The sequence below is a fragment of the Olea europaea genome, unplaced genomic scaffold (assembly GCF_002742605.1).
Source record: "Olea europaea var. sylvestris unplaced genomic scaffold, O_europaea_v1 scaffold2236, whole genome shotgun sequence".
Classification (NCBI taxonomy): Eukaryota; Viridiplantae; Streptophyta; class Magnoliopsida; order Lamiales; family Oleaceae; genus Olea; species Olea europaea.
The window spans coordinates 121-12845 of NW_019240398.1; the positions used below are offsets into that span (position 1 = coordinate 121).

Genomic DNA, 12725 nt, shown 5'->3' on the forward strand with positions numbered 1-12725 from the left:
CTTCCCTGGATTGAGCATATAGGTCATTTTTTGAAGCATCTCGAGTCCTTTCCTTTTCCTTTTATATTCTACTACTCGAGAGAGATTATTAAACAATTTAGGAATGTTGATCTTCGTAATTGAATCGTGTTATCAAATTATACGATTTAGGATTAAAAGGATTGATACGAGGAATTCATGATTCTAATACGTTTTTTATCATTAAATTTTCATCAAACTTGCATTCATTATAATTTTGTATTGATTTTATTTAAATTAGGTATTTCGTTCATTACTAGATTATTTGATTATAATTTATTTGGACTCAAAATCTATTTTATTACTTGTTAACAAATCGTGCACTTGCAGTAATTTTAAACAAACAAATATTTTCGTGAGATGAGCAACTAATTAGCATGGAAAAGCAATATTGCAAGCCCAATTGGAATAGGATAAATATTATATGACTAATGTCTAATTATTACTTTTAGACAATAATAGAAGATGTTCACACTGAGATCGAGCAACTAATTAGCAATATTGCAATCCTAACTGGAATAGTATAAGTATTATATAAATAACGTCCAACTTTTCTAGCATTAAATAATAATTTTTTGATTGTGCAACTCAACTTTTCTAGCATTGTATAAAGGTGGTTAGGGTTCGACTGAAATAAAGCCCCAATTCAGCAATTCTTTCCTTAGATCCGAGACAAATACACACACACACACACACACACACACACACTCTCTCTCTCTCACATACAGAGTTCGAATTTCCACAATTTCGACTTTGCTCAACTCTTCTTAAACACTCAATGGCATTCTCAATACCACCAGGTTTCCGTTTCAAACCCACTGAACAAGAACTTATCACACTTTTCTTAAAACGCAAAGCAATGGGATTCCCATTGACATGCAATAGAATTATTGATCGAAATTTATACGGGAAGAATGGTACCCCATGGGATGTTTTTTCCAACAATGATCCATGGGAAATTGTTGGGGATTCTGAAGTTGATGTTTTGAAGAAGGAAATTTATGTGTTTACGAAGTTGGAAAAGATCACTAGAAAACATATTGTTAGGGTGGCCGGTTGTGGAACATGGGACGGAAAATCTACGCCGAAGGATATCTGGAACTGCGAGGGCAAAATCATTGGCGTCAAGAAGTGGTTTACGTTCAAAGTGAATGGCAATTTGACGCAAGACGAGCTAAATAAGAAGCATGGTCGTTGGACAATGCACGAATATACTTTGAAAGGAAGTTCTTTCGAGGGAGTGGATAACACGGATTATGCCGTTTGTCGAATTTCATGGGAGCTGCCAAAATGCTGCGTCGAAGAAGAGAGAAGGCCGACTAATATGTCTGATATAGAATTTCCAAGTTTAATTGAAGAAATTACTTGGAACCAAGCATTGCGCGATCAGGAGCAGAACTCTGAAGCTAATTTGCCTTTGCCTGAAATGACTCACGAAGAAGGTTTACGTTGTATTGAAGAACACTTTACTTTCCCTGATAATGTTTATGTTTAGTGTTCTAATTCAACTAATAGAAGTTGTGATGCGAGTTATTTCTCTTTAACCGGCATAATTTTATCAATTTATGTATCATTTCAATCATAATCTGATTTAGTTGTGATGAATTGTGATAGGACATCTAAAATAAATGGGAAGTTGTTATGGTTTATCATGTCTCTGGGATTAATCTCTTGTTGCTGGTGGTGATGTTGTTGAGTTGGCAGTACTGAAGGTATCATTGTTGTTTTTGATGAAGATTGAGAAACAAAATTTCACCGTAACCATGATAATAAAACCCTGAGACACCATAGTTCAAATTACTGTCATCTCCTCTACGGAGAAATTCTGCATAATTCTGGACATTGAAGCGGTTTTCTTGAGAAAGAGGCCGATACGTTTGAGTAGTCGACTCAGAAACTACTGGCAAATCTCGACGTGTTGTTAAGTAACAGACGCGGTTTTTCCTTGCACTCTTTCAGGAAAATTGAGCTTAGCTTTGTTACCTTTAAATCTTAGCGCTGCTTCATCATAAGCATGAGCAGCAGCCTCTGCAGTGTCAAAGGTTCCAAGCCAGACTCTTGCAGCCTTATTGGGATCACGGATTTCGGCAGCCCATTTACCCCAAGGCCGCTGCTTGACTACTTTATGGTCTCTTCTCCTTTGCTGGTCTGGACTCCCTTTATGTATATTTATGCACATCATATGTGATAAGGAATAAAATAAAGTCAAGAAAATCATTTTTAGGAAAGCTCCCGTGTAAGGAGCTAGATAATAATCCTAGAAAAACTCCATATCCATATGCCCGTATACTGTTCCAATAACTGTATAAAAACACACACACATATAGAACTAGAAAGTGTCATAGGGATGCATGAATGAAATGACATAAAATGTAAGGAATTAAGTCCTAATCTTAATTGGTAGAGCAATATTAATGGCTGTGCTCAGCGGTGGCGGCCGCACAGGTAAGGAAGGAAAGGGAGTGACGAGGATGGTGTTGCCCTACTGGCTGTTGAAACTGGTGGTAAATGGTAATACTAGGATTTATTTTTATTTTTTTTTTAATTAGTAACGTTTGTTTAGTTTTTAATTTGACATTCCATATTTTAAAATTCATTTTTCCATTTTATACATCCTCTCACTAAAATAATTTTACAATAACACGCATAAAATTTTCCAACATTTTTATTTATGCATTATCCAAAAATGTCTGATAACGAATTTTCAAGTTTAATTGAAGAAAGGAATTGGAACCAAGCATTGCGCGATCAGGAGCAGAACTCTGAAGCTAATTTGCCTTTGCCTGAAATGACTCATTGTATTGAAGAATACTTTACTTTCCCTGATAATTTTTATGTTTAGTGTTCTAATTCAACTAATAGAAGTTGTGATGCGAGTTATTTCTCTTTAACCGGCATAATTTTATGAATTTATGTATCATTTCAAGCATAATCTGATTTAGTTGTGATGAATTGTGATAGGACATCTAAAATAAATGGGAAGTTGTTATGCTTTATCATGTCTCTGGGATTAATCCATCAACTTGGCAATTAGTTAGAAGTATAAAATTATGTATAAAAGTATAGTTCTTGCCATGAGAACTATAACTCAAAGGTTCACCATATTACTCGTTACAATATGTATAAAACACGCAACAGATACTAGATTGCATTAACTGGAGAAAGTAAAACATTGGAGAGAAATATTATATGAAGTGGGTTTGTATCAAATTAACAAAGGAAGGAAATTAAATGGCATATTGCATAATTGAAATGGTATGAAATCTCTATAAAGACTCCCATTGAGAAACAAAGGTGGAAATTAAATCTCTTGTTGATGGTGGTGATGTTGTTGAGTTGGCAGTACTGAAGGTATCATTGTTGTATTTGATGAAGATCGAGAAACAAAATTTCACCGTAACCATGATAATAAAACCCTGAGACACCGTAGTTCAAATTACTGTCATCTCCTCTACGGAGAAATTCTGCATAATTCTGGACATTGAAGCGGTTTTCTTGAGAAAGAGGCCGATACGTTTGAGTAGTCGACTCAGAAACTACTGGCAAATCTCGACGTGTTGTTAGGTAACAGGCGGTTTTTCCTTGCACTCTTTCAGGAAAATTGAGCTTAGCTTTGTTACCTTTAAATCTTAGCGCTGCTTCATCATAAGCATAAGAAGCAGCCTCTGCAGTGTCAAAGGTTCCAAGCCAGACTCTTGCAGCCTTATTGGGATCACGGATTTCGGCAGCCCATTTACCCCAAGGCCGCTGCTTGACTACTCTATGGTCTCTTCTCCTTTGCTGGTCTGGACTCCCTTTATGTATATTTATGCACATCATATGTGATAAGGAATAAAATAAAGTCAAGAAAATCATTTTTAGGAAAGCTCCCGTGTAAGGAGCTAGATAATAATCCTAGAAAAACTCCATATCCATATGCCCGTATACTGTTCCAATAACTGTATAAAAACACACACACACATAGAACTAGAAAGTGTCATAGGGATGCATGAATGAAATGACATAAAATGTAAGGAATTAAGTCCAAATCTTAATTGGTAGAGCAATATTAATGGCTGTGCTCAGCGGTGGCGGCCGCACAGGTAAGGAAGGAAAGGGAGTGACGAGGATGGTGTTGCCCTACTGGCTGTTGAAACTGGTGGTAAATGGTAATACTAGGATTTATTTTTATTTTTTTTTTAATTAGTAACGTTTGTTTAGTTTTTAATTTGACATTCCATATTTTAAAATTCATTTTTCCATTTTATACATCCTCTCACTAAAATAATTTTACAATAACACGCATAAAATTTTCCAACATTTTTATTTATGCATTATCCAAAAATGTCTGATAACGAATTTTCAAGTTTAATTGAAGAAAGGAATTGGAACCAAGCATTGCACGATCAGGAGCAGAATTCTTTGGCTTATTAATGCATAGAATCTCGTGGAATGATTTGATTTTAAAAATAAAACATCAAGTGGCTTGCCAGTCATTAGAAAGTGTTTGATAAAGAAATTGAAATTGAAACTTTCCCTTTGTTAACATGTCTCTGGCTAAGCTTAATAGATTTTTTATAACAACTAATTAATTAGGTCTTAAGTAAAAAAATAATAATAATAATAATAAAAATGGAAGAAGAAGAAAAAAAGTAGGTCTTAAAATATATTTTTGCTGATTTAAATTGAAAACAAACAAGTTATATAATTTGATTCCAATTAACATTTGAGAATGAAATTATGTTATGAAGAATCATCATCGGCTTTTCAGATTTTTCCATAGCCGCCAGCATTAGAGAGGGATCTAGACTTGGCTTATTACTAATTAAGGATTATTCATGTAGAATTCTTTGAATTATTTCTGCGTACCTTGGCTTCTACCTTTTGGATATTAAGAGTTTCTGAATTTTTTTATTATTAAATGCTTGATATCCTATTACTTAATATATTTGGAACTTGGAATTAACCAGGTCTAATTCCTAAAACTGAAGCAGGAAAGTGGGATCGAGAAGCCCATTGTTGCTTTCATTGCTGGACTTACTGCTCTACCTTGTCGACGGATGGGTCGAGTTAATTGGTAATTCTGGTAACATTTTGTTGACACATAAAAATTTGGCCCAAATCGAACGGCTCAAAGAATGAAACCCAATGGGAGGATCCCCAAATCAGATAGCCCAAAAAATGAAGCCCAATCAGACAATTCAGGATGAAGGCCCAAATAGGGAAGCCCAGGAACGCGGTAACACCATCGCCCAATCTTGCAAATTGCCCAGGATCTGAGCGAATGGAGTGACATGCAGTCGCCCAGAACTGCTACTCTATTCTCGCCCAAACCCTTTCGAGTCGCCCAAGGTCTTAGCAAACATGAAGTGTTGTGGTTATCAAGAAGCGCAGTTATCAAAGCAGTTATTAAGCAGCCCTATCACGTTCCACAATTCAAGGAATTCAATCGAAAACGGTTGAACGACAAAGAGTAATAGCAGCAGTTAAAAAAAGCAGTTCCATGACAAGTTGGTCATTACGAGGAAAGTGGGCAGTTATAGAAGATCAAGCAGTTTTTAGGCGATTGATCACAAAGAGATCATCCAGGGAGTATAAAAGGAAGAAAAGACATAGAACAAAGGACCCGAATCAAAAAACTCTCGAACAAAGAACATGTAATTTTAAATTTCTTAATTTAGATTTAAACACTTCTTTCAGTAACTCGTGTGCTTGCACTCCTTAGAGGCATTCTATTTTTACTTTCCGATTGTAAAGACATCGCCAATAAAGAACACCCTTTTTTGGGACTTTGTCTCAAGAGGTTTGTCCCTTACACAATCGTCTGATCCCTTTTTAATTGTTAGCGACGAACACGCGCGAAACAATTTGGCACGCCCAGTGGGACAGTGGTGTTTGGTATTGAAAATACAAAAGGTGAAACAATATGCCTCAGAGATCCAATAAGGAAGCAGCAAGTGAGGGAGGAGTCCAGTCTGTGATCGAGCGATATGAGGAGCAGCATGCCTCTCCACGAACAGATGGACAGAATTAGAACAGTCGTTACGAACCAATGACAGAGTTGAGTTCTCGAACCATGCGTGCACTACTTGGAGAACTCACACAAGATATCGTTGAACATGTAAATCTTTGAAGTATTTATAATATAGAAAGATTTACCCAAAATGAGAATGCACATTATGACAACATGGCCAAACAACTAAACACTTTGAATGAAATAATGAATAAGTTAGTAGGCCAAATATGTCAACCGGTTATACCTCTTGCAAATCACTTTCAAACTAGGACAATTGTGAGACATAATCCCTCAACCCTAAATCCAAATCAAGGGATAGAACCACTTTATGGTCCCTCTACTTCAAACCAAGGGGGTGGTGCAGTGCCAAATCAGAACAATAGTAGTGGTGCGCCTAACTTGGGGGGTAATCCAAATGTAAGAGATAATGTCCTAAACAATGGACAGAATACCTCACGTGTTAATGAGGGAATAGATGTCCAGGCTAATGGTAATGGCCCTAATCATGGTAATTTTATTGCCAATCAAGGACCAAACATCTGGCCTCATGCAAATCAACCGGTTAACCAACCTGTAGGAATTCCATATGACCCCAACGTCATGTTGAAGAATCAGATTATGGAAATCGTACAGGATCAGATGGCTTTTGGGGTGCGTCCTATCATTAGGCCGACTTACACAAAGCCATATCCTGATTGGGTAGACCAAGCATATCCATGGCCTAGAGGGTATAAAGTGCCAGAATTCTCACTGTTTACCGGTTTAGGAGAGGTGTCTACTCTAGAACACATAGGGCGATTCACATTGCAAAGTGGTGATGTAACTGATTACCATAAAATGAGGCTTTTCCCTAGTTCATTAACAAGAGTAACTTTCTCCTGGTTCATCAACTTGCCAGCGAACTCTGTTCAAACATGACAACAATTGGAACAATTATTCCACGCTCAGTTTTATAAAACTGAGTCTGAAGTCACTTTGACTGATTTGGCGAATCTACGTCAAATGCCAAACGAATGGGCAGAAAGTTTTCTCCAAAGGTTCAAGACAGCAAGAAGCAAGTGTTTTGTACCTCTGCCTGAAAAAGAATTTGTCAAAATCGCTCAGGGCTGTTTGAGCTTTGATTTAAAAAAGAAATTCCAAGACAAGGAATTTCCCAACCTTTTCCAGTTGAGTGCGAATGTGATTAGGTATGAACGACTGATAAGAGAAGAAGAGCAGATGAAAAATTCTAGTAAAGGGACTTATTACAAAGACCCAAATTTTGACGTTCATACCATCAGCGACGAGTCATACGATCAAGCCGAAATGTGTTTGGCCGAATTGGTCAAAGGAGACACGTATACTTGTCCTATAATGGCTAAGCCTAGACCATCGGGCAAGGATGAGCCTATGAAAGATGAAAACATAAAAGTTAGAACGTTCTCGTTCGATGTAACCAAAGCTGACCTTATATTTGATAAATTATATAGGGATAAGCAGATAAAGCTGAGCGATAAGTATAAATTGACAAACCCTGAACAAATTAAGGGTAAAAAATATTGTAAGTGGCATAATGAATGGTCACATTTGACTAACAATTATTTGGTTTTTTGCCATGTATTGCAGGATGCCATTGAATCAGGACGAATTACGTTCGACGATAAGAAGAAGATGGCAGTGGATGAAAATCCTTTTCCACAGCCACTTGGAGTGAACATGGTGACGTCTGGTTTCAAAAACAAGTTGCCAAAATTCAAGTTGGTCATAGATGATGGAGAAGAGGACCCTGGATCACATCCCAGTGTCTTTGAACGAATCAAGGGGAAAGAGCAAAAAAAGGATGAAGACGTCCTGTGTGCAAGATGTAAAAGAGAAGTGAGTGGGAACACGGAGAAACCAGGGATATGGCAGCATCCCCATCGCCCTACTTTCTTCCCAAACACTCAGCCTGGTAGAGGGCGAGGTACATCATTCTATAGAGGACCGCCTTTTAAGAGGCAGTTCAGGCCAGTAGATAATGGGAGAACATTCAGGCCGCAATCTCGCCGGCCAAATGTATGGCATTCGTTCCAATATAATGCAGGAAGGACAATACCCTTCGATGAGATGACTAGAACCCAACAAAGGCGTTTCCAATGAAACTATGGATGAATGATGAGGCAGCAACAGGGAGTGCCACATCCTAAAGCGCCTAAACTACTCAAGGTAGCCAATCAAAATGTTCTCAAAGATAGTGAAGAGACCGGTACAGATGAATCAATGAGAGAACTGCCAGAAACTTCTTCTGGGAGATCAAAGTTTGAGCGAGACAGAAGGGATGGAGAAGATCCAGATCAACCCCTTACTATCCAATTCGGTACGTTACCTCCTGTCGTGGCTAATAATTACTTACTAGCCAATGAATTCAAGAATAAAGAAAAAGAAGAAGAAGAAATGGAGGACAACGAAGGAGAGGCTTGCGCGCTGGAATGTGAAGAAGGCCAGACTTCTAGAGAGGCCTACAATGATGAAGAAGACGATGGGATGACAGACATCGAAGAAGAAATCGACCTAGAAGCAGAAAGAAGAAGGAGAGGAGTATCGCACAACACTCTGTTGAAACAACTACATCGAGAGGGGGTTCGCGAAGTAGACTTGTTGGGAGAACCATCTGGGCGTCCTTTCGATTTCTACGAACTGTACGGGACGTCCAAAAGGAAGAGGAGAGTGCCTCACTCTGAAAAGTATGGATCACCTTCAAGAATAATGCTCCCTCCCACGGTTGGGTAACTAATGAGGAAGCATTAGAAAACAGTAAGGGGGAAATTCAGGAGACAGAGGCTCAGTATGATATGCTGCACGTCGACTTATCACAGAGGGATAATTCGACAGAAAACAAGCAGGAAGTAGAAATAGAGGCTGTCAAAAAGGTTATTTTTAAATGGCCAGCCATGAAATTGACTAAACACTTGAGGCCATTGTACGTTAAAGCTCTAGTTAACGGCATCCCTGTGGTAAAAGTGCTTGTCGACAATGGAGCAGCTATAAACACCATTCCATCTAGGATGATTAGGAAATTTGCAAAGACAGAGGGTGACATGATTCCAACAGAAGTCATCCTTACGAGTTTTAATGGAGGAGCAACTTCAGTTAAGAGAGTTATGCCCTTAGACATAACTATAGGGACAACTACTAGGACCACAGTCTTCTTTGTAATAGATGATCCAACTAGTTACAATGTGTTACTAGGAAGAGATTGGATATACGGAAGTCTATGTATACCCTCATCGCTCCATCAATGCCTGATTTTTTGGAATAACAAGGGCGAAACAGAGGTGGTACAGGCCGATCATAGGCCTTTTGTCGCAGAAGCAAACTCGGTGGAAAATTTCATGTACGAAGGAAACTATGGACCTGTCAGGATAGTACAAGATGGGGAAGAAACCTAAGTTGTCGTGCAAAGTGAATAGCCATTTTCAGTGGACGCACTCACTGAAATGTTCAGACAGATGAGGCCAGATATAGTGGCCCTAGAAGAGCCAGTAATTGGCAAAAGAATAATTAAGGAGTCTTGAATGAGTTCTAAGCAACAAGAGCAAACGACCGATATTCAGGCCTTCAAAGCCAAATTAATGGCTTTCAATAAGGAATGCAATGACAAGGCGAAAGAAGAGACAGCTCTGAAAGCGCTGAAAGACAAATTAGCAGTATTCGAGTTAGAACAAAGTATTGGCCGAGAAGTCAACAAGGTAGACTGTTTAGAAGAAGAAGTACGTACAAGGGAGCTGGACGACGAAGTGATGCGGATCATCAAACCTGGATACGCTCAAACACAAGACCCTCTGATCAAAGTAAATATTGGCAATGAAGGAGAAGATCCTCCAACTTTCATCAGCCCGATGCTCGATCAAGAGGTTAGTGATAAATTAATCGCTTTGCTAAAGGAGTATAAAGATTGTTTTGCTTGGGAATATGAACAAATGCCTGGTTTAGATAGAGACTTGGTGGAACATAGGTTACCAACTAAGCCTAATTTTAAACCTCATAGGCAGCCTCCTAGACATTTTGCTCCTAATGTACTCCTTGAGATTAAGAAAGAGATAGAGAGATTATTGAAAGTAGGCTTTATTAGAACAGCCAGATATGTCGAATGGTTGTCCAATATCGTGCCAGTACTAAAAAAGAATGGTAAATTAAGGGTGTGCATAGACTTTAGAAATTTAAACATAGCTACACCCAAAGATGAGTATCCAATACCCACGGTGGATTCTTTAGTAGACTCAACTGCCGGACACGTCATGTATTCTTTCATGGATGGGTATTCAGGATACAATCAAATCTATATAGCTGAAGAAGACATACACAAAACTGCCTTTAGATGCCCTGGGTCTCTAGGATGTTTTGAATGGGTGGTCATGCCTTTCGGTCTAAAAAATGCAGGAGCAACTTATCAAAGGGCAATGAATTTAATCTTTCATGATATGATAGGCAAGTTTGTTGAAGTGTATGTAGATGACATAGTGGTCAAATCCATTAAAGAAGAGGACCATTTTGAACAGTTAAGATGTTCATTTGAGCGAATGAAACAATATAAACTAAAGTTGAATCCCTTGAAATGTGCATTTGGTGTTAATGTAGGGAACTTTCTTGGTTTTTTGGTACACAAAAGAGGGATTGAACTTGATAAAAATAAAGCGAAGGTCATTTTAGAGGCCAAACCACCTAGCAACAAAAAAGAATTGCAAAGGTTTCTAGGCCAAGTAAACTTTTTAAGATGCTTTATTTCTAACTGTGCAAGGCGAACCAAAGTCTTTTCGCAGCTCTTAAAGCTGAAAAATCAGGACTAATTCATCTAGAAAGAAGAACATCAAAAGGTTTTTGAAAGTCTGAAGACATATTTATCAAATCCACCAGTGTTGGTGTCACCAATCCAAGGACGGCCAATGAAAGTGTACGTATCGGCTGAGAAATAATCAATAGCTGGAATGGTCGCACAGGAAGACCAATTTGGTGAAAAAATGGCAATTTACTACTTAAGTAGACGGTTAACAAAATGTGAATGTAATTACTTTGCTATCGAAAAATTATGTCTTGCATTGTATTTCACATGTACAAAATTAAGGGCTTATTTACGGCTCGTAACCATTTATTTAATTTCTAAAGTAAATTTAGTTAAGTATATGTTCTCGTGCCCTATTTTACACCAAAGGGTAGGCCTTTGGACATTAGCTTTATCAGAATTCGAGATACAATATATACCTCAAAAGGCAGTCAAAAATCAGGCTTTGGCTAACTTTCTAGCCGATCATCCATGCCTTGACATGCCCGAAGAAATTGAATTAGAAATCAATTCGTTCGAGTTAAAACCTTGAATGTTGTATTTCGATGGGTCAAAAACCTTTAAAGATACAGGAGTAGGAGTAGCATTGATTAATCCTTTAGGGATTTGCTACAAGTTTGCATTCACTTTAGACAGGATGTGCACCAACAATCAGGCCGAATATGAAGCCTTAATCGTAGGCCTAGAACTAATGATAGAAATGGGAGTAAAAAATGTGATCGTTAGGGGCGATTCTCAATTGGTAATTCACCAATTGATTGGTGATTTTAAATGCCAAAGTGATTCCATTATAAGTCAATATGAGATCGCCCAAGAATTGTTAGAAGAATTCGGCCAAGTAGAACTTCAATGCGTTAATAGGATATATAACAACGTGGCAAATGAGTTGGCCCAAATGGCCTCAGGGTACTCAAAGGTTTTGAATTGGAAGTCTACTTGTGAGTATAGAACCATATTGCCCGTAACCCAAAGAAGGACGAGAAGGATTGAACTTCACTGCATACAAGATGAAGATGCAATGGATAAGAGAACAGAGATTAAAAGGTTCCTTAAAGGACCTAATGAAGGGATTAGTAGGAAAATGAAGCTGTGTTTGCTGAACTATACACTAATAGATGAAGAATTGTTCAAGAAACGCTCTGATGGTGTATTGCTAGAGTGTGTAAGTTTGTAAGAAGCCATGACGATCATGGCTGAGGTGCACGAAGGGATATGTGGAGCTCATCAAGCTGGCCAAAGAATGAGATGGTTAATTATTAGAAGTGGCTATTTTTGGCCAAAGATGGGAGAATTATGCGTTCAGTATGCAAAGAGTTATTTAGCATGCCAAAAGCATGGTCCAATACAAAGGGCGCCAGCACGAGAGATGGTACCTATTATTAAACCTTGGCCGTTCAAGGATTAGGCGATAGACCTGATAGGGAAGATTTATCCCCCATCGTCCAAGCAACATACTTTTGTTATAGTTGCAACCGACTATTTCACCAAGTGGGTAGAGGCGGTACCTTTGAAAGAGATCACCCAAAAGAATGTCATAGAGTTTATCCGTGATCACATCATTTATAGGTTTGGAATTCCACAAACGTTGATGGTAGATCACGGAACATCTTTGAATGGGGATCAAATAACAAATTTTTGAGCGAGTTTAGGATTAAATTAGTAAACTCCACACCATATTACGCTCAATCCAACGAACAAGCAGAATCTTCTAATAAGATTCTAAAAAATATAATCAGAAAGATGATAGATGAAAATGCCAGAAATTGGCACGAATGTCTGAATAAGGCCTTATGGGCTTATAGAACATCACCTCGGTCAAGTACCAAAATTACTCATTTCCAACTTACTTATGGACAGGAAGCCGTTTTGCCTATGGAAATCAACGTGCAATCGATTAGAGTGTGCTTACAACAT

At 38.1% G+C, this 12725-nt stretch overlaps 3 protein-coding genes across 3 annotated transcripts; 1 reads left to right on the forward strand and 2 right to left on the reverse strand.

Annotated features, from left to right (window-relative positions):
• The first annotated feature begins 796 nt into the window (after positions 1-796).
• On the forward strand, positions 797-1513 carry LOC111380958 (NAC domain-containing protein 104-like). The gene has a single exon (XM_023004641.1). It carries the CDS (start codon positions 797-799, stop codon positions 1511-1513), a length of 717 nt encoding a protein of 238 aa, XP_022860409.1.
• Positions 1514-1593: 80 nt separating this feature from the next.
• On the reverse strand, positions 1594-2197 carry LOC111380960 (ethylene-responsive transcription factor CRF4-like). The gene is made up of 3 exons (XM_023004643.1): positions 2002-2197; positions 1820-1918; positions 1594-1724 (listed from the first exon to the last, which is right to left on the reverse strand). Exons 1-3 carry the CDS (start codon positions 2195-2197, stop codon positions 1594-1596), a joined length of 426 nt encoding a protein of 141 aa, XP_022860411.1.
• Positions 2198-3106: 909 nt separating this feature from the next.
• On the reverse strand, positions 3107-3834 carry LOC111380961 (ethylene-responsive transcription factor ERF113-like). Its single transcript, XM_023004645.1, has 2 exons — positions 3459-3834; positions 3107-3159 (listed from the first exon to the last, which is right to left on the reverse strand). The coding sequence occupies exons 1-2, from the start codon at positions 3832-3834 to the stop codon at positions 3107-3109; spliced, it is 429 nt and encodes a 142-aa protein (XP_022860413.1).
• Positions 3835-12725: the final 8891 nt, after the last annotated feature.